Genomic DNA, 21377 nt, shown 5'->3' with positions numbered 1-21377 from the left:
TCCTACTCAAAAGCTGTTGTGCAAAATTACCAGTCTAATTAACGTTGCCATTGAATAAATTGTATACAACTGTTCCTTGTGACTGATATTCCTCACCATCGAATTAAATCTTCGGAACGATAATTTTATCTGAAAGAAAACCCTCTTTTTTCCAATGAAATACGGTGGACAGATGAAGTCTCATTTCAGGTTAGTTTAGTGGTCATTCAAACCTCAACAATAATTGTATTGGTAGTAATTCCCGAATCACCAGTTGAGTCTAAGGTGTCCTGAGTAGACACCGATATCCCAGGACTTAAATTCTTGTGAATACTGCCTCAGAAGTCAAAGACATTGTTTTTGAAGAACGAAGCGCTGACTTGACCATGTTAAAAGTGAGGATTGAGGCATTCTTTGGAAGACTCGACATGGTGGAGATATCATATGTATGCTCAAGTACCAGAGAAATACTTCAAGAAGTCGTGAAAACCGGTGGAGAGAGAGTCCAATATAAAAGTTGTCGATAATGTAAGTAAAAATAATTGTGAATTAATTCACTGCTGGTTGGAAGGTTAGAAAAAGTAAAAGAGTAGGAATTAAGTAAATCGTAGCTTGCAATTACGTTAAGACTTCAAAAAATGAAGAAGTAATCATAACTCATTCAAATTAATTTGAAGATTAATTGATAAGAATTGTTTTTCCTCCCCGACTTCGTGCCAAAAAAATGATTTTCCCATGTTATGTCTATGAAAACTTTTTACACGATTATCTACTCTTAGAAGCGGACAAATCATGTATCTAAGACCATCAAACACTAATATATCTTAGATATGGAGAAAAACCTCTTTCTTGTGGTTTTTCTATGAAATTCTTATAAGATGAAGATAATCTATTATTCCAGAAAAAAAAGAGGATATAAGGAATATTATGCAAAAAGTTTGACCTCTCTATGACTCTCCTATCAAAAGTTATACCTAAGCCTCGAAAATACGGGACATTGTGAACCGCCCTGTATACCTAGGTGTTTCTGCGTTTCAGTTGGACCATTCTAGATGATTTGAGAAATAAGTTGGAGAAAACTCATGTTTTTTAGTATTGTTATAGATATATTTCGATTACCAATTTTAAAACACTATAATGCGCAGTCGTCTTAGTTTTCTGTTGAGATAAGTTACAAACATTTAACTCGAATGTTTTTTGCAACTCTAGAGAGTGAAATTACTCAACAAATAGGAAGTTCCAAGATTTATTTTCTCATGATTATTATCAATAGATTGCATCATTCATTAAGATTATTATATGATTTCTGCGTACCACTCAATCGATAATTAGTGTCATTTTGAGGTCTTTACGGTCTTCAGTAAAATAATTTCGAAATAGCAATAACGTTATCAGCTTAAATTCTGGCACGAATTGTATCTTAGGTACTAATTACTTCATTGAATTGTAACGTTAAATTAGGCAGCTAAACAAAAAACTGATATTTTGGACCATAAGAATACAGATAAAATTTCAAATGGTAGTTTAGTAACATATTCTCAAAATCAATTTTTTCGAAATTTACAAATTCTTGTAAACTTCAGAGAGAGCGCTAGCTAACCTTAGAATTTGGCTCGGCATCGCCAAACTATAAATACTGCTTAACTTAACTTAACTTTACTTTTCGATATTTCCTCCTTTCAGCTTTCGAGATAAATCGAGTTAAATAATCATTTGAAATGATTAACCAGAATAAATGACAACATTCAAACTCAAAGATGTTGAATCCCATATCACAAAATTTGATCTCTATCTGATATGCAATCGAATAAGACAGAAACAAAGCTATAAGATTTTCAATTGAAGATGCGAATCACTTACCGTTTCCTCCAATGCTAGCTGCGTAAGCAGTACTAATGAAGTAGCACATAGTTGTTCTTGTAGGTCTCTTAGTTTCGACCACCTCTTGATTTCTTGACTGCCTTTTTTCATGTGCATCGTCCCCTATCTCTGCAATGTCATCTTCGTACATATTTCCAATACCCTGCGACTCCAGTTCCTTCAATGTTGCCTCGATGATGGGAATCATCATAGCTGTAGCTGCCGTGTTAGAAATCCACATTGAGACAAACATAGTTACGGTAATAAGACCTAGGTTCAGTTTTTTCGGGCTGCAACCAACCTAGAGAGAAGAAAATAGTGAGGTTGTAGTCAAGCGATTGCTTCTGTTGAAAGAAAGTAATGTATACGCTTAATGGGTTAGGGCTAGATGATTGATTTTGAAATCATCTCCTTTAATGTAGGAATATGAATATTATTGCATGAAGGGTTAGTCAATTCCTCGCCGATCTTGGGAATGATGCATTTTACAAATTACCTTACACCATTTTAGCATGAAGACTAAGGTTTTAAAGGCTTCCGAAGTTCAGTTAACACAAGAACTCAAGCTGCTCGATCTTCGCTGATTGGGTTCTTGAAATGCATAAAAATGATCCAGATTTTCATTAAAAAATCGTCTTCAATAATGATGTTCATTTTCACCTCGCAGGACACCTTAATAAGCAGAATTATCACTAGAAATATCGGAAAATTCAAGAATGATTATTGAAAAGCCTCTTCATACTCAAGGTGTCACTGTTTAATGCTGGTAGTCTGATTGGACCTTATTTATTAGAAAATGAGGCTAGTGCAACTGTTACGGTTAATAGATTGCGCTTTGGAGCTATGATTAATGATTTTTTATGATCGGAAATGGTAGATATCCATGTGGACGATGTTTATGTTCAACAAGATGACGTTATGTGCCACACAAACAACGAAAGAATCTCTCTTATTGGAAAATCCTTTTTCATTCTCTGAGATTATTTGGATCATTTAATGGTGAGATATACCCTGTTATATGAACAATATCTAATTTATAAACAAACAGTTGGCTGCTAGTCAATTATGTGAATAAACTAACCTGAGTGCCATGACCATCGTGGACTAAACAACAATTATAAAATTGGGTTAAAATATAAGTTTTACATATTTTATTTATTGCTACAATGTTATGCTTTACTCGATTTCGAAACTTATTTGTAAAATGTGTTGTTTTTATTATTCGATTGGCCAAAATGATTTTTATTATATCACTTGAGGGAAATCACCTCATTCTATACAATTGTACAGTTGGTTTCTATAAAAGAGTGCAGTAATATACTAACTGATAAAGAATCTGCAACACCCTGAAGAGGCTTTTTAAGTTTAAATTTAATTTTGAATTTTTTTTGGTGAAATATGGATAGTATAGCAAGGAGTGAATGATTGAATTTGGAGAAAAATTTTGTGAAGGTTTTCATGTAAACAATTTTTTTACTTAAATATTGTAGTCGTTTTTTGTAAGTTTTTTAAAATATTGAACAAACAAGCTGTTTGAGGACGTCCAAAGTCGATGTTTTGTTGTTGGTAAAATGCCTAGAGCAAGTGTACGCGGAATTTATCGCCAGCTAAGTGAATTTGAAAGATATCGAATTATTGGTATACTGGAGGTTGTCATTTCGAGAAATCACTAACCGTACGAACAGAACTCCAACTACTGTTAAGAGAAGTTGTCAAGCGTGGTTTGATAATGCCCAAAATCGAAGAAGGGTAGGCACCGAGCATCGACGGGGCACAAATGAAGTTCTAGATCGACGTCTAAGACTTATGGCCATTAGATACCGATTTGCGACAACTCGATCTTTGGCTGATGAGATGTTAAAAGAACAAGGCCATTCTGTAACTGTCCGAACGGTTTACCGCCGGATAAGGTCTTTTGGACTGCAACATTATCGACCCCATCTTATGTTACCTTTGACGGTTGAGCATCGCCGGCAACAATTACAGTGGTGCAGAGAACGTCAACATTGGAATATGGAATGGCATCAGGTCGTTTTTTCTGATGACTCTCAATTTTCCTTGGGTGCACATGATGGCCGAAGAAGAATTAGAGACGACGTCGGGGAGAAAGACGTGAACCTCAGTTTGATGTTGAGCGTCATGTACACTGGACAGTAGGCATTATTGTATGGGGTGCTATTGCACATGCAAGTGGGTCACCCTTAGGATTTATTCGAGGTAATACAACAGCGCTGCGTAACCTTCAAGAAATAGTGGAGCCGTATGTTCTCCCTTACCTTAACCGGCTCAAGCATGCAATATTTCATCAAGATAATGCCCGACCTCTTGTTGCCAGAGTTAGTTTAAACTTTTTCGAAGCGACCCATGTGAATCTTTAGCCATGGCCGCCTGGATCCCCCGATCTTTCGTCCATAGAGCATGTTAGGAACAATATTGGTAGAAGGCTTGGAAATTCACCCCAGTCCTCACGGACTTTGGCGGCACTGAGACATAAAGTACCGGTAGCTTGGGATAGTATCCCTCAAGAAGAAATAGAGCATCTTATTGCATCAATGCCGAGATGTGTTGGGGAGTGTATAGATAATCGCGCTAGACAAACACATTATTAACATATTTATAAAAAAAAATTATAAACCCTTCGTTTTTTCTCCAAATTTCAATCATTTACTCCTTGCTATACTATCTATGTTTTACCAGAAAAATTAAAATTTAAACAGCTCCTTCTGGGTGTTGCAGTTTCCTTATCGGTTAGTATATGTCCTGTCAGCACTGTATATTATCGTTCTGACAGCACATATTAGAGGCGGAAGTTGAAAGATTCAAGATTCAAATCAACATAGGAAGGTACTTACCAGTTTAATCACATGCAGTGCCACCCGTGTGTGTAAATTGCAATGTTCGACAGCTATGGCTATGATCAACCCTCCAACAAACATCATGTTAGTCTCCTTCAAGTAACATAACGATGTTTTGTCCGAATCCAACACACCCATAAGGGGAAAAAGCACCATAGGCAGAAGCGAGGTGACTGGTAAAGGTAAGGCCTCTAACACCCAATATCCAGCCATGAGTAGCACCACGTACAGGCATCGCAGAGCCGCTATGTTGTTGAGAAGGAAGACTGGCAGGAGGACCAGAGGATACAGGACGACGAAAAGAGATTTCCAGTAGACCTTTAAGGCGTGAGCCAGCATGTGGTAGGTCTTTCCCATGTTCTCAAGGGTTTTCACTGAAAAGAAAGAAAGATGTAATAACTTCCGGATTTACCGAAGATATCAGGAGCTTTATGATCATTGTGATGGAAAAAATTCATTTAGACCAATAAAGAACTTCGTATATCGGTCCGAGAATCCTTTAACAGTCTTTTTTTTATCGATTTCGATGTAATTTGTTATGGGTATTTTTTTCGAGCATACACAGGGTGTATGAAGTGAATCTTGCTGTCGATTGGGCCATATTTATTGATAACCGAAAATCAACAGTTTCCGAGATATTTGAGTTCTTGTATTTTCAAAAAAAATTCTCATCATACTTCATTTTCGTCAATTTTTTCTATGTTGACTAAGTTCAATTTGAATTTTGTTTTATGATATGTATGAAATAAGCAAAACAATGCTGTATTAGATGTTGAATAAGAATTAGTATGCTTTGAAAGTTGGTATATGAAGAAAAGAAAAGTAGATTTCTAATATGAATTTACGTGCAACTTTTGAATTCCACGATTTATCTATGACAAAATTATTTTAAAAACTTTTCGAATTCTTTCTCCATTTCCATTTCCATTTGTTTCAGCAGATTGGAGGGGAAAGAAGCAAAGAAAGGACTAAGTAATGAATTGAATTATTTTCATTGCAATTAAACTCAAAATTTCACTAGAAAATGTATTCATAACTTATGTTTGAAGTGACCTCCATCATTCATCGGACTTAGACCTCAGCCTTCATTTATATGTAATAATAATAATAATAATTCCTTATGCAAGTATGTCCCTCTTTCTTATTTCTTCACTTGTTACTTTCCGCCTAAAATTTACTCTCAATCTTCTCGCTGCTTCGTCTTTTCTAAAGGTGTTAGGTCCGGACTTCTCGCTGGCCGCGAAAATAATCCAAAATTATAATCAAATTTGGTCAACGTAGAAGAAATTGACGAGAAACAAGGTAAAGTGAGAAATCTTTTACCTAAAAATCACAAGAACTTAAATATCTCGTAAACTGTTTGATCACTAAATATGGCTCAAACGACAGCAAATGAACCATACTAACAAGGTTTACGTGTAATTTGGAAACACTCTGTATGATTCCATACGCAGAGCGGACACTAGCCACGTCACGCCATTTCGTTTGAAATTTAATTTCTAATTTCGAAAGAAATCAAGGTTTGGTCATGCATGAGTACTTCTAATTAATATTTTACGCAGATTGTTACAACACTCAGTAGGTGCTGAGAGGTTAAGAATGAAGAGAAGTTGAATAGAAAGCTATAAAATTCAAAGTATCAGCGGATAACGTCAAATATTATCACGACAGAAATAAAAACAGAATCCTATTTTGAAAAAGTTACATAAAACATGAATATTTTCTTATGCTACTCTTTTGGAAAAAGTGTGCCATTCAAATTAAAAATTGAATTCATCAGACTGAATTATGTAATTTTTCATAGCAATAACGACATTCTTCTGAAACATGTAAAATATAGATTTCGATGTAAAAGGAAAAACTCAATAATCCGAGTATTGGCATGAAAATTTTAAATTACATGAAACTTTTTGAAGGGTAGTATGAGGTGAATAAACCCACAAAATATAAAAAAAATCGGACTGCTGATCTCCAAGTTATGGAGACCAAAAATTAGGCCGATTTTCATGAATCGTCCTGTATCTCCGAAACTGACAATCTTTGGATGAACAAATAGCTACTTTTTTGTTAGGTCTGGATGACCTGCATTTACCACTAGGCTATGGCCAACCACTCATATTACATCCTGTAGTACCATTCATTGTACCTACCATTTCTGAAGGATTTTAGAGTTTTTGATTAAAAAACTGGAAAACAGCCTACAGCAGCATCTGTTTGGACTCTTCACATGACTAACTTGTCCAAACAACTCAAATTTTCCCACCAGTTTCATTATTGCCGACCGAGAAGGTGCTTGACGTCCAGCCAAAAGTGCTTTAGTTTTGCGAACTTGCATTTTTGTTGTGAATTTCAACAATTTCAATGCGTTCTTGAACCGCATAATGTTCCATTTTTAGTAATGACGTAGTTTTTACTTGTCAAATGTCAAAGTTGCCCCGACAGCGGTTTTAGCAAAATGAAATCTTTTTTTGGAAAACCCTCTATATGTCAAACAAATTCTATTCATTTTGAAATATTTAGGTTAGAAAAAGTATAAAATACAATCAGCGGAAAGCCTTGTAGAGTCCTCCTTCGATTTCAGTAATGTCAGTGGCGTAGTCGAGATTGGACTATTGAAATATACATAAATAAGTGATTGATTGTTGACACAATTCAGAAATATCTTAAGCAGTAACCGATTACGGTTCATTGTCAAGTTAAGATTACGGACCAATTGTGTTTTACGCACAATACTTAGATTATTATGAATACAATATTGATAATATGTTCTTTTCCGCCACCTTTGAAAGAATATTTTCTGATAAGTGCTCCGCACAAATTTTATCCTTCAAAGGCGATAATGATAATTAAATTCTCATAATCGTTTCATGCAGAACATTGCTATTATGTCTAGTTGGTGTTTATTGACCAATTAAGATTAAGTTGATTGTTTGAAAGAATAAACTTTTGAGAGACTCGATGTTATGGTTTATAAACATATGGATTAGTCTGTTCCAAAGTTTGAGGTTGATTTAATTGCTATCGAAAAGGACAGTAGCAATGATCTGTTTGTACTTGGTCCAGTACGCTCACAGTATGCGGACGCAAAATGAACATTCGACTCATGACTCATATAAACATTCATGAAAAAATCAGTGCGAGCGCACTATAGTGCGGTAAAATTGAAATTTTGTAACTCGAGAACGAATCAAGATATCTAGGATCTGTTTTCTGATATCTTATTATTTCGAAAAAAGAGCCCTTGAAGATTTATTCTCCAAGTCTCATAGTTCTTGAGATGCTCTCATTGAACATCGAATTTAAGACAACCCTGTACAATGTCTTTCATTGTACAATGACAAAATAAAAATAATTAAACCTCAACGTGTCACTTACCATAACTCTGTATGAAGTTTTCATTTTATACAACTTTTTGACCACTTTTATAATAACGGCGCCCCTCTTGATATATTATTATATACCCTGTGTACCTCAAAAACTGGCAATACCAAACCCCTGTTTGACATACCTAATAATAGAGCACTCGAACTGAGAATAATGAAAAATGGGAAAAATCCACGGACTTTTTCAGTTACAGGGTGAATTATGTATAAACGAATTTCATTGAGTAATATTCGACTAACCCCGTATCTAACAAAAATTTTAATCAAAAACCAGTCTAAAATGATTTCCTTATGGGTAAGCAATATTTGTCGCGCAAAAGTGTTTCATTTAAGATGTTTAACGAGAAATTCCATTTTCTAACTTTGACACCCTGTATTCGAAAACTAGCCAAAGTATGAGTTGGACCCATGGACTTTCTTGTCTATACAAAAAATTCAGAAAAAAATGTTTTCCAATAGGGTCCTTTACCGTATTCTTTTTCATTTTTTTTCAAGTTCTCATCTCTGCTAGTTATATATCATAATCATTAATTTCTTGATGTAACTATTGTTAACAATTTTTTTTTATTCAAAGGATAAACTAAAAGTAGACAGTTCAGAAAAGCAGTGATATTCGAGAATAAATCGAAATTTAAAAATATTTTGTTTTTAGTAGTAGTCGTGGATTCATAGAATGACATTCGATGGGTTATCGAACTCTCCATCTCATATTGTAATATAAATCTTCACAATACTTAAATATATGTTAATATCTATAAGGTACCTAATAATAATAATCCTTTATTCGTGTCAATATCTTGCGATTTACATTCGTCATTTTTACAAATTTGCTGTTACCTATATTTGCTTAGCAAAGAATTCTTCCAATGAATAAAAACTATTATCAATGGGATATTTCTTAATGGTAAAACGGAATTGTTCTTTTTGGTTTCTCATTGATTGAGGCAACTTGTTATATAGTTTATATGCCCAGAAGTTCGGACCATTTTTTGTTTTTAATAATCTAGAATGAGTTATAGCTTTTCCATCATTTTTATTTAATTTGGTTTTTATTGGTTTGTGCTCTGTCAGTTGATCAGCTTTTGATTTTCTTGATTGTTAAATTAATTCAATTGAGATTATTTTGGAAGCTGTATTCTATTGCAATCGGATGAAAGAAAAAACTGAGAAGTTATTTAAAAATGAATATTCTCGCGGATGAAGTCGCACAAACTAGTAGGTATTCACTACAAAAATTTATAATAATTATTTGTTGAACTTTTTTATTCCATTAACTGCTATATCGAATTTGTTTGGTATTAGCATTTCATTTTATTCTGAGCTTCTGGGGAACCTCTGTTTTATGATGTATCGATGTATTTTAGGTTTGATACAAAAATATCACATTTTAATAACAGAAAAGTATCACATTGTTGGAGCTTTCTATGCAATTGAGGGGAAAGAGTATTATGAATGAAGCATATAGGTAAATAGTTACTCGGCCGTGAGATGAATGAAATAAAGAACTATAATTTTCATCACTCGATCTATCAAATAATTCCAATTTGTGATACTTAATACCATAGTCCGAATTAGCCTTGGTTTTTTTTCCCATTTCCTCTGTACAACATAAACAATCTATTATTCCTATTGATGCGTCGATAGCTACGCGATGAATTGAATTGAAATTCTGATTGACTTGAACAATTTCCAACTCACTCATGTCATGTCGAATCGATCAGACTGAATTCATCAGCATTACCGATAGATACGTTACAACGATTCCAAAATGCAGTTTTGAGCTTGAAGAAACGGATTTCAAGGTTCAAATGGGTCAGTAGGATCTCAATCCGTTTTTGCAACTGTTGTAACTCACAAAGAAAAGAAACTAGAATTATTTCACATCTGATTGAGAGTACCCTAATTTAAATTTAAACGAATAAAAATCGCTCCTTCAGAGCATATCTCCAAAAAACTATATGTCCCTAGAGATCTCGAAGCATAGGAGTCCCCCAAGGGAGTGTGTTGTATCCTCTTCTATATTCAGCATATACACTGCCAACATCCCCAAGTCTGAACGAATTTCTTTAGCTTGACACTGCCATCGTGGCCAGGTCAAAACTCCCCTGATTAGTAACCAAATATCTTCAGGATGACTGAAAGAATGGCTAATTGAAGTGAACTCAAAAAAGACTTGTGATTTTCTCTTGTCACGGAGATTAGTCAGACCGTGATATCCCTTGAGAATACCTACTAAATATCTGGGAATCATCTTGGACAAAAAACTCTCATTCAACCTGGATTACCTGGATTATGCCATCCAAAAGAGTAAAATGAAGCTTTCCAAATTGTCTTCGCTGCTCTCTTGTCCATCCAGAACAAGCTCATCTTGTACAAAACAATTGTCTGTCCCACTGTAACTTATGCTTCAATGTGTTGGGCTTTCGCTTCCTCCGTAATGAAGTTCTATAAGTTACAAATAATTCAAAATAAATTTCTCAGGACCGCCTTCAACGATTCTTGGTTTATTCGCAATATCTAATTCTTCTTGAAATCGCTCTCCAAACTCTTGGGAAAGCGATGAAACCCACCAACTGAGAATCTCTCGACTACGACGAATCTTCCACCAGATTCGAGCGTTCAAAACTTGACTTCAAATCGAGTCTTTCGATGACCGTCAGTGAATGTTGAACTGTAAAAAGCCAATTGAAAAGTCCCCAGTCTACCACAGTAAAACACATTTTTTCGACAAAATTCGATTTTATTATTTAACATAGTTGACTTCGAGATCTATACAGCGATTATAGCGATCTTCCAACTTTTCGATACCATTTTTATAGTACGATTTGTATTTCGCTTCAAAATAGGCTTTAGTTTCGGCGATTACTTCTTCATTGGCGCTAAATTTCTTTCCAGCGTGCATTTTTTTGAGGTCTGAGAACAGGAAAAAGTCGCTGGGAATCAGATCTGGCGAATACGGTGGATGCAGAAGCAAATCGAAGCCCAATTCATGCAATTTTGCATTGTTTTCATTTATTTGTGACACGGCGCATTGTCTTGATGAAACAATACCTTTTTTCTACAAATGGGGCCGTTTTTTAACGATTTCATCCTTTAAACGATCCAATATAATAATCGCTGTTGAAAGTCGAAAGTCTGGCCCTTTTGGAGGTAATCAATGAATATTATACCTTGCGCATCCCAGAATACTGATGCCATAACCTTGCCAGCTGACTGTTGTGTTTTTTTCGCTTTGGATTCGGTTCAGGTGAGTGGACTGTCGATTGAACTCCGGAGTGAAATGACGGAGCCATGTTTTATCCATTGTCATATATCGACGCAAAAATTCAGGTTTATTGCACTTAAACAGCTTCAAACACTGCTGAGAATCTTTAACACGTTGTTGCTTTTGATCGATTGTGAGCTCGCGCGGCATCCATGTTGCTTTCTCATGTACAAATATTCGTAAATGATACGATGAACATGTTTAGATGATATCTTCACAATGTCTACCACCTCGATTAACTTCTCTTTACGGTTATTCAAAATTATTTTGTGAACGTTTTTGAGTTTTTCGTCGGTGACAGCCACTTTTGGGCGTCCACTGCGTTCGCCGTCCTCGGTGCTCATTTTACTACGTTTAAACTTAGCATACCAATCAAGGATGGTGAATTTTCCTGGTGCAGACCTCGGGAACTCTTCATCCAGCCAAGATTTTGCTTCAACTGTATTTTTTCTCTTCAAGAAGAAATATTTTATTAGCCCACGAAATTCTTTTTTTTATATCTTTTTTCAAATAACAAAAGTAGCTACACTCACAACGCAAATTAAAGGTCGGACTGCTGTCAAATTTTGACACGTTTCGTTTGAAAGTTGGTACTAACTAAAAATCATATGGATTTAATACTAGCACCGCCATCTGTGCATCAGACAGGGGACTTTTCAATTGGCCTAAAGTCACTCAATCTCACTCAAAGGCTAGTTCAGCCGATGTTTCCTTTATAAAAGCTCTCAAAAGGTGACAGACAATCCCAATTTATAATAATATAATAATTATGTCCTTGAGGATTCCCTCTGCTTCAACAAGAAAAAGAGCGCTCCAGCCGTTGACTAGAAAGCACCTCTATAATCGTTCATTCAAATCAGATGTAAATTTCAAAATTGTGAGAATGAATTAATGCTTATAATAAATATAATAATTATTATAAGTGGAATAAATTAAAATAACGTGCATCTTGCAATTAACTGTAAAACTCATTATATAAATGGTGATCTGAATAAAGCTTTTTGAGTGAAATATATACAACATTGTTACAATTAACAAATTATTAAGATGGAATAATTTGTAGGTTAAATTTTCAAATAAAAGCAACTTGAAACTCTACAACAATATTGTTTTTTATTAATTGCGATAGCTTAATTTTGGGATAAATTACAGTTGGTTCTTCAAATGGTTTCAGTACACAAATAGTGCCTCATCTTTTCTAAACATTTCCTCTTTCTTAATTTTGAAGGAAATCACAGCACTGAGTGGTTTAAGAACACTGAAAAGATGTTTTGATTTTATTGAAGAATGGCTATCATCAATTTTTTTCATTGATACAATGTACTATTTCATCAATATAATGAAATTTCATTCCTTAACATATACCCCTATTTATGGATATTATATGCATCCCTGCTCATCAATATCACGATTCTAAAATTTATATTGGATGTTCGTTGTTTCGTTCTTTAGATGTATTATTCATTACAGTAGGTACATTAATTATTTCAGATAATTTCAATGAACGGTAATACATTACCTATTGATACTAACTATAACCGATCACATAATGAACCGAACATTGTAATAATGAACATTTCATTGATTTAATGGAAGTTGATTCAATGAAAACAATTCATCAACGTGATGAATCACTTGTTATCGGATATCTTTGGATGAAAAGAGTCCATCTTATACTGGTATACCTACAGTTGTACAAAAAGCTATCAATCTCTATAAGAGAAATCCAAAATCTCAAGGTATTCAAAAAATCTCTCAAAGATCTCCTGTTGCAATACTCATTCTATGATCTAGATGAATTTATGGAATGTAGCTTTCAACACTTTTATACTTCTTTATATGTTTGTTCGTGTCAAATTTTATATATACATATTTTATGTTTCTTTTTTTTCTCTGCTGACTTTTGCAATATCATGTAAATGGTCCCAATGGAATGAAAACTTATTATTATTATTGTATTGATGTATATGTTCATCGGTTGAAAATTATGACTGAATTTATCAATACAATAAACTTTTTCATCAAATTGATGTAACTTTTGGTTCAATGTATCAATTAAAATCAATCTTAGGAGCTTCATAACATTAATTACTCGTTCTACAACGGTACCATATGAAGTGCTGTAATTTCTCTTAAACTAAGCATATCGCAATTAATAAAAAAGAAAGAAATTGTTCAAAAAAGATGAAGTCGCATCTGAGCTTTCTTAAACATTCTTGATTGTCAACTGCGCAGGGTGTGTTCTGAATGAAAGCTTACTTTTCACTTTTTTTGTTCTCCCCTGTAAATATCGAAAAATGTAAAAACTGAGTATGGCATCTGAGTAGTTACGTTTCCGAAGAATTAAGCTACAATATAAACAAATAATTGCTGAAATCGGTTGAAGAATTCAAGAGAAAATGTACTATAAACTTCGTTGAGATTTTGCCCTATTCCTCATTATGCCAGTGTGAATGTAATGATATAATTTCTTGTTTTTTTCCCAATGATAACTTCGCTTAACAAACTTTCACAGACTAAGGAAATATTTTAAAAATCTTACTTCTTCAAAATTAAAAAATCTCAAGAGCACCAATTTTTTTCAAAGTTACTTCGTTATGTTCTTCTTCTTCGTTATGTATTATCACAATAATAATCACAGCACTTAACAACTCACAACTTAAAATTCACCTCAATCAGTGTCCACAACATAACACAAGACAGATTTAATCGTGACTACTCTCAGTATTTTTCTGATGTCCACAACTCGCATGTTGACCAAGGAGTACTAAAAGTCCTGTCTGATCGCATCGAACATATATACCGTCCAATCCCTTCTCTCATCGTATCCAAAGTTAGGTCAATCTGGAGCTTCGCGTATTGAGAAGACAAATATCTTACCCACTTGCTATTGATAACATGTGACATCTCGATTTCAGTTGGCTTTTTCTAGTTTCCTCCAAATTATTGCAGCTATATTCCTTCACGAATACATAAATAAAGAAATAATGTTGAATCAATAATAATGCAATATTTCTCGCTCAGCAATTTTTCGTTTGATTATTTGAGTTTTCTTTCAGTATTTATTCATATTATCATATTTACCACCTGTTAAAACTAGAAGCCATCCGAATATTTTCAAACATTGGAGATTAGACCTTTCAAGTTTTTGAACTGTAAAAACAATAGGTACCGGGTTTTTTACCATAATTTGACCCCCCCCCCCCTTCAACTTTGTTACTAAAAGAGATACAATAAAATGTTTTTTACAAAAGTTTCACGAAATCGACTAGTGTTTTTTGAAATGATTCCACAAAACGAAATATATACAGGGTGGGCAACATATTGATTGCAACTTCATTTTTTCAAATGGAACCCCCTGTATATTTTTCTATAGTTGACTAGCTCTTTTATCTCTGATTTCGAATATATAACATATGTTTGGTATATCTCTTTCAGTTTGAGTACCACAAAGTTTCAAATTTTAAGAACAACCTGGCATACTCAGTGATCAGTTTTCAAGTGGTAGGCTGCAAAAACTCAAAATGCCTTTTTTGAGTTATCTCGTTGCCAACGATATACGACATACATTTGTCATTGAATGAAACTATTCATCGAATATGCACTACACAGAAGCGGAAAAATTTGAAATATTTTCACTTTATGCGAAGAACAATAAAAATAAGAAAGCTTAAGGCGAGAATATATGGAGTTGCATCCAAATCATCGAATTCCAATTTATAGTGAGAAACGTGTCATATCATTGCCAACGAGATAACACAAAAAAGGACATTTTGAGTTATCGCAGCCTACCACTTGACAACTGATTACTGAGCATGCCAGGTGATCCTTAAAATTTGAAACTCTGTGGTACTCAGAATAAGAGAGATAGACCAAACATATGTTATATATTCGAAATCAGGGTTGAAAGAGCTAGTCAAATATAGAAAAATATACAGGGTGTTCCATTGAAAAAATGAAGTTACTATATGTTGCCCACTCTATATATATTTCGTTTTGTGAAATCTTTTTAAAAAACACTAGTCGGTTTCGTGAATCTTTTGTACAAAACATTTTTTGTATCTCTTTTAGTAACAAAGTTGAAGGGGGGTCAAATTATGGTGAAAAAACCGGTACCTATATTCGAATCTCAACTCAGTGAACCCTTTAATGAATAATTAATTACTCAATTGAATAAAACCATGATTTCCAATAACCTGAGATTAAGAATAGAAAAAAAATATTCTATACAGGACGATTCAAGAAGAATATTGGTAAGAATATTTCGAAGAAAGACTCCAGAAAAACACTAGAAATTTGGAAAAAAATTTCAGATTCCTTCGACTCCGGTTTCACCGGAAATGATACCAAATTTCGTTTTTTAATGTAACATCCAGTTTTTTTCAGAATATTCATGGAATTCTGCATCGATTGTGTCATTCGCATATTTTTCCAGTTCCAGTAAATTTGTCGTGAAAATAAACGTGAAAATATCCTCAAATAGGGCTTCATTCTTATGTCAATAACTTCAATTTTTTGCATGAGAATTTTTAATTTTCTAGCTTCTATCAGAAGACACACCAATGTTTCTAATCCGTTGCTTGAAAATACAGAGTGTTTCGATTTAAATGTCAAAGTCAGCGTTGACAAAAACTTCAAAATTCTTTTTTTTTCAAATGGGAACCCATTTTTGTTATCGTTTAGGTGGGATTTTCGGAGTAATGAATATAGATAGAGGAAACATATGCAATTTTCAGTAAGCAAATTTTGTTCCCAACATGAACTATCAAATTTGACATGAAGCGAGCGGAAATGAAAACATGTCAGTACTACGATATTTCACTGAATTCGCGAGATTCTCCACGAAGAACGCTCTACTCATATTCCATAGTGAATCAACATCATATCAACAACAGAAATTCAGAAAAAAAACTTCAAGGGCGCCAAACGACGTGAAACAACGGATGACACTAGGAGAGCACGAATCGTGGCGAAGAACTACTCTTATCAATTAATCTTCAAATTAATTCTAATGAGATATGATCACTTCAAACATAATAATAAATATTCTGCATGTTATAAATTCGACAATAAGAAAAAATACCGGATTCCAAATATTCAAATTTGAATATTTAATTGAGAATCACTCAAATAACTATATTTCATTCAATATAATATACATTCATAATGATATAGAAATCTTGTGGATTCGAAAATATATCATAATCCGACAACGTAATCTAAGCATGTTGGGGTCATGTAAAAATTGCGTATACTCCCTCTATCTATGTTTATTACTCTATGGGTGGAGTTGTCATAAAAAAATTGTGTATAAGTGTAATACATACTATTGCTAAATTATTCAATTTCCGAGACATAGGGCAAAATCTCATTTTCTTCTAAAGAATGATTCATTAATATTATAACACATATGTTTAAACTAATGTATGAAATTGAGGCAATTAATTTTATTGCCTCAATTTCATCTATATCAGGTTTTCTCTCAGCATCGCGAATATCTCATTCCTACAAGTTCTTGCATAAACTGGAATGGCAACAAGAATGGATATGGTGAAAGCAGATTTTCTCTTCGATACTTGAATGTTTTTTATTTTTTCATTTTCAACAATACAGGTCAAATGTAGAGGAAAATTATATTCAATTAAGGAACATAATAAAATTCACAATAATTTTTCAACTATAAAAATATTATTCTCCTTTAAAAAAAAACGGAACTTTGTAATTGTATTTTCAATTACAATTATTTCAATGATGAAATATGATGGATTTAGAAATATAAATGTCATGTATACAAACAGAATTTATGAAACAAGTATCCATACATAACAAAACTGACGACATTATGGAAGTCAAAGATCAGCTTTCATTGAAATTTCCAAAATAAACATAGACGGTTTATATCTGAAAAAACAAGCGAAACTTCCTTGAGCGTCATCAAGAATATGTAGATATATGCTGTTGATTTAAGTACAAAATTAGAAGCTCTATATAACATCTCGGTTTCAATATACAAGGTAGTTTGCAACTTGAAGTATAAATAAAATATTCAAAATAGTAGTAGTTAGTTATACGATGGTTTTGTGAGTTGAAGCAGAGTAATCTGAAAAAGTACTCAATGTCATGTGTCTTGCTTACTTATTGATTTCAAATGATACTAAAAATTATGTTATTTCCACACACGACGAATTTAACATGATTATTCATTATTTTCAAATCAATGGAATTACCAAAAGATCAAAGTTTTTGCGTCAGTATTATTTATTACTTAAAACTCATTATCAACACAACATATTCCGTTGTTCGGTTTCTAGATTTTTTTTTAGTATATTCGTTAATTGTCTTCTTGATCAAGGTCTTTCTTGGCGATATCAGCTATGATTAGTCATAAATTCCACATAAATCTGATAAATATAGGAATTGAACAATGAAGAATTTGGGAGCTGAAATGATAATAGATAAAACCAAAATGGCAGTAACATTCTATCAAGTTTCATCAAGAGTAACTTTTTGGTATAAAATTGAATGATGTTCAAGTTTTCTTAAAATTCTGATTAATAAATCCAACCTTAAAAAAGTTATGTTCAATATTAGTTGGTATGACTCGACGAACCATATAACTATCGCCTTCTATGAGAGTCAGATATAAAAACAAATTAAAGAAATGTATCAGCTTCCAAAACATATTTGTATAAAATTTCATTACAATGTTGCCCGTAGTTTTGGCAAAATCGTAATAAATGTGTAATTTTTTAATCTTCAACGCCCTTTATCTCGAATACGGATGGCGTTACGAAAATTTTTTAGTGAGCAATTATTTTTCAGTTTTCTACCCATCCTATAGACGGGGTCACCTTTTTCTGAAACACGCTGTATGTTGAAAATCTCAGCATTTCAATAAGGATCTCTTGAATGCTAAAAAGGACGAGATTGACATATCGATCTCATTATTGAAAAGAGAAGACAAATAACACATTAATTGTTGATATTCATCTCTCGCCTCGATATTTTGAATTTTATCGTTATTATAAATGATTATTTTTTCATTGTTCTATACATATAAAGGTATAGCGGCAAAAGCCTTATGAATTTAATCATTAGGTCATTATGAATTTGGTAGATCATTTTCCGAGATAACCAGAGAAATATACAGCACGTGAGGACGGTCTTCATTAGAACCTAGCTAACCACATACTGGTGAAGATGCAATCAATACCAATAGCGCAAGTAATTATTTGCCTGAACAATATTTTAACACTGTACGAGGATGTGAAAATCGTGCAAGTTATAAATTTCGAACATAACCTGGATTTTCCCACAATAAGAGTAGCTTCGTTACGTAATAGAGGTGAAGGAGTTGATTATCAAAAGCCAGACATGTATATCATCAATGCTAACCAAAGTCTGGAAATTAATCTCGTATCTTTGGAAAGACACATTGATTTCAATCCTAGAGCGAAATTTGTGTTTTTGTGCAAGGATCTCAAAGAAAGTACTTTGAAAATTCTGTATTACTTGTTCATTGTGAATGTTATTTTGGTGAACGAAGTTGATGGCACCATCCACACTTACTATCCCTTCAAAGAAAATAAATATCCAGGAAATGATTTCACGCTGGTGAAAGTCGGAGCAGTTACAAACTGTTCGAAAACGAATTTTTTCGAAAATAAAATACCAACAGTTTGGAAAAAGTCTATCTTCAGCTCTTGTTTTTTTGATGCGCCACCCTATTTTATCGATAAGACCGTGGGTATATGTCCAGGAATATTGCATTACCTGTTCGCAAAAGAAGATATTGAAATACAATGGATTGAAGATGATCTAACAAAGTACGAGGATTGGACAAATCATTTTCAAACGGAGTTAATGATCGGTACATGCGACAGTTTTCTCACCTACTTCATTGAAAATGTCGATAATTTAACGCCGCATGGTTTCGAAGAAGCTTATTGGTACATCCCTAGCCCGAAGAAACTGACTAGGTGGAAGTATGTGTTCAAAATTTTCACCTCGAGTGTTTGGACGCTTTGGATTGGTACTCCTGTCGTTCTCTGCATAATCTGGTGCGGGACTCTTTGGTTCAAAGATGGAATTATAAACATGACCAGATTTGTCAGTAGCCTAGCCATAATATCGAGATATTTTCTTGAACAACCCGTTGTTGTATACTTCGAACTATTTTCCCAAAAAATTTTAATTGTTAACATGATATTTTTAACATATTTCATTAACATATTTTTCAAGAGCCGCTTTGCTCATCTTCTGACATTTGGCCAAATAACAGAACGTAACACCATAGAAAATTTTGAAGATATAATGGACAGAAAAATGGATGTCTATGTAATACCAAATGTTCTTTATACTTTCGACAACAACAAAAAAGCACAAGAATATTTTAATAGCTACCTCTCGGATGTTATCGATGATGAAATCAGTTTGAATAGAACAGCCTTCGACAGGGATTTAGCAACTCTAACTGTCAATAAGATGTACCTGTACTATAAAAAACCGCTAGTGGATGAAGATGGTAGGGATCTTGTGTTGAAACTGTACCCTCCGATCGCTACTTTCTTCCCTAATATGATCTTAAAGAAGGGCCAACCAATGATGGAATTTCTGAATAGAAAGATGCATAGGCTCTGGGACCACGGTTTCATTAGTTGGGTGAATTCAAAGTATGAAATCGAGGAGAAGTACGTGTATGCTTTTTCAACTGAAGGCTTGGATATCGAACACATTGAACTTCCTTTGGGAATACTTGTTGTGGGGTTACTGATGAGCTCCATTATCTTTTATTTTGAGTTGCAAGAAGAATAATTGTGAATAATATATTGATTAACGACATTAACGTAGGTACAAAAGTTTTTATTTCTATGGAATAAATGTAGCAGAAGCTTGTGAGAAGATTTTCTTTCATGGATAATGTTGAATTGAAATTTTGAAAAAATTCATTGGCATTAAACTTATTTGAATTAAAACGAAGTATAAAAAAAACAGGCACCTGAATGTATGAAAAATGGTAAGCGGTTAATTTCATTAGTGTTTTTTTTGTAGACCTTCACTACAAAAGAAAAACTGATCAGAAGACTGTACTTCTAATAATGCTATAGGAATAGTAGTGAAATAATAATCAAATACTTGATAAAAATAAAACATTGTATCTGCAAAATAGCTATAAGCAATTACGTGAACAAGTATTTAGGTGTAGTAAAAAGAAATCTATTAATTTTCCAATAGATGGCTTCAGTTATCTGTATTTTGCGTTGTAAAAGTCCGATCGGGTTCCACTAGATAGCACTAGAAAGATGAGATTTCGTACTATAAAAACTTCTGTGACAGTTTTGTGATTAGTTAACTCGTTTTATTTTGAGCGCGCGTCAACGATGGACACTAGCAAAGAGAAGCTATTTCACAGTTTTTCTTCGATTAAGGCGAAAACGCAAAATAGGAGGGTGAACATGTAAATAGTGTATTTTCTTTTCGTCGATTTCGATCCGGTAGTGTCGATGTCATAGATGCACTACGCACTGAAAGGCCAATTGTTGAAAATGTCAATAAAAACATTGGAACCATTTTCATAAGGCTGGTCTCAAGAAGAAGCTCGAGGTATGAGTACCACATGAATTAACGCAAAAAAAACCTCATAGACCCAATTTCTATCTGCGAATCGCTGCTGAATTGCGACAACGTCAAGCAAAAACGGTCGTGGTCGAAACGCGGTGAGCCGGCGGAAATGATGGCCCAAGCAGGGAATTATGTACTATGACTTGCTCCCCAACTTTATTCGTCTTGTCAGTACAGCTTCATCAGGAGGAAAAAATCAACAATCGATGCTATCTCAAGTATATATCAGTTTATTTTGGATTGTTTTGAGTCAGGAAATTGTTCATTGTCTTTTTTTTTAGATCTAACCAAAGCGTTCGACTGCGTACTTCTTACAGCATTGTTGGCTAAACTACAGAGGTATCGTGTTTGTGAGAATAGTTGTAAGTTAGTTCAATCATTTTTGTCTGATAGATTACAAGTTGTATTCGTTGA

General features: G+C 33.7%; 1 protein-coding gene across 4 annotated transcripts in view; it reads right to left on the bottom strand.

The window, feature by feature from the left end:
- The window catches only part of LOC123674488 (protein I'm not dead yet-like), a 70044-nt gene that overhangs the window by 4728 nt on the left and 43939 nt on the right, over positions 1–21377 (bottom strand). For 2 of the 4 annotated variants that reach the window (XM_045609375.1, XM_045609376.1), the window contains exons 2-3: positions 4692–5068; positions 1840–2140 (exon numbers count right to left, since the gene is read on the bottom strand). In XM_045609375.1, the coding sequence (XP_045465331.1) occupies positions 1840–2140; positions 4692–5051 (661 nt within the window). In that variant the 5' untranslated portion in view covers positions 5052–5068. Of the gene's footprint in view, positions 1–1839; positions 2141–4691; positions 5069–10362; positions 10460–13884; positions 14118–21377 lie in introns of those variants that run through there. The other 2 variants (XM_045609374.1, XM_045609373.1) reach the window with 2 other exon arrangements.

This window comes from Harmonia axyridis, chromosome 3 (assembly GCF_914767665.1).
Source record: "Harmonia axyridis chromosome 3, icHarAxyr1.1, whole genome shotgun sequence".
NCBI classification, from domain to species: Eukaryota; Metazoa; Arthropoda; class Insecta; order Coleoptera; family Coccinellidae; genus Harmonia; species Harmonia axyridis.
This window is presented reverse-complemented; position numbering and strand designations above follow the sequence as displayed.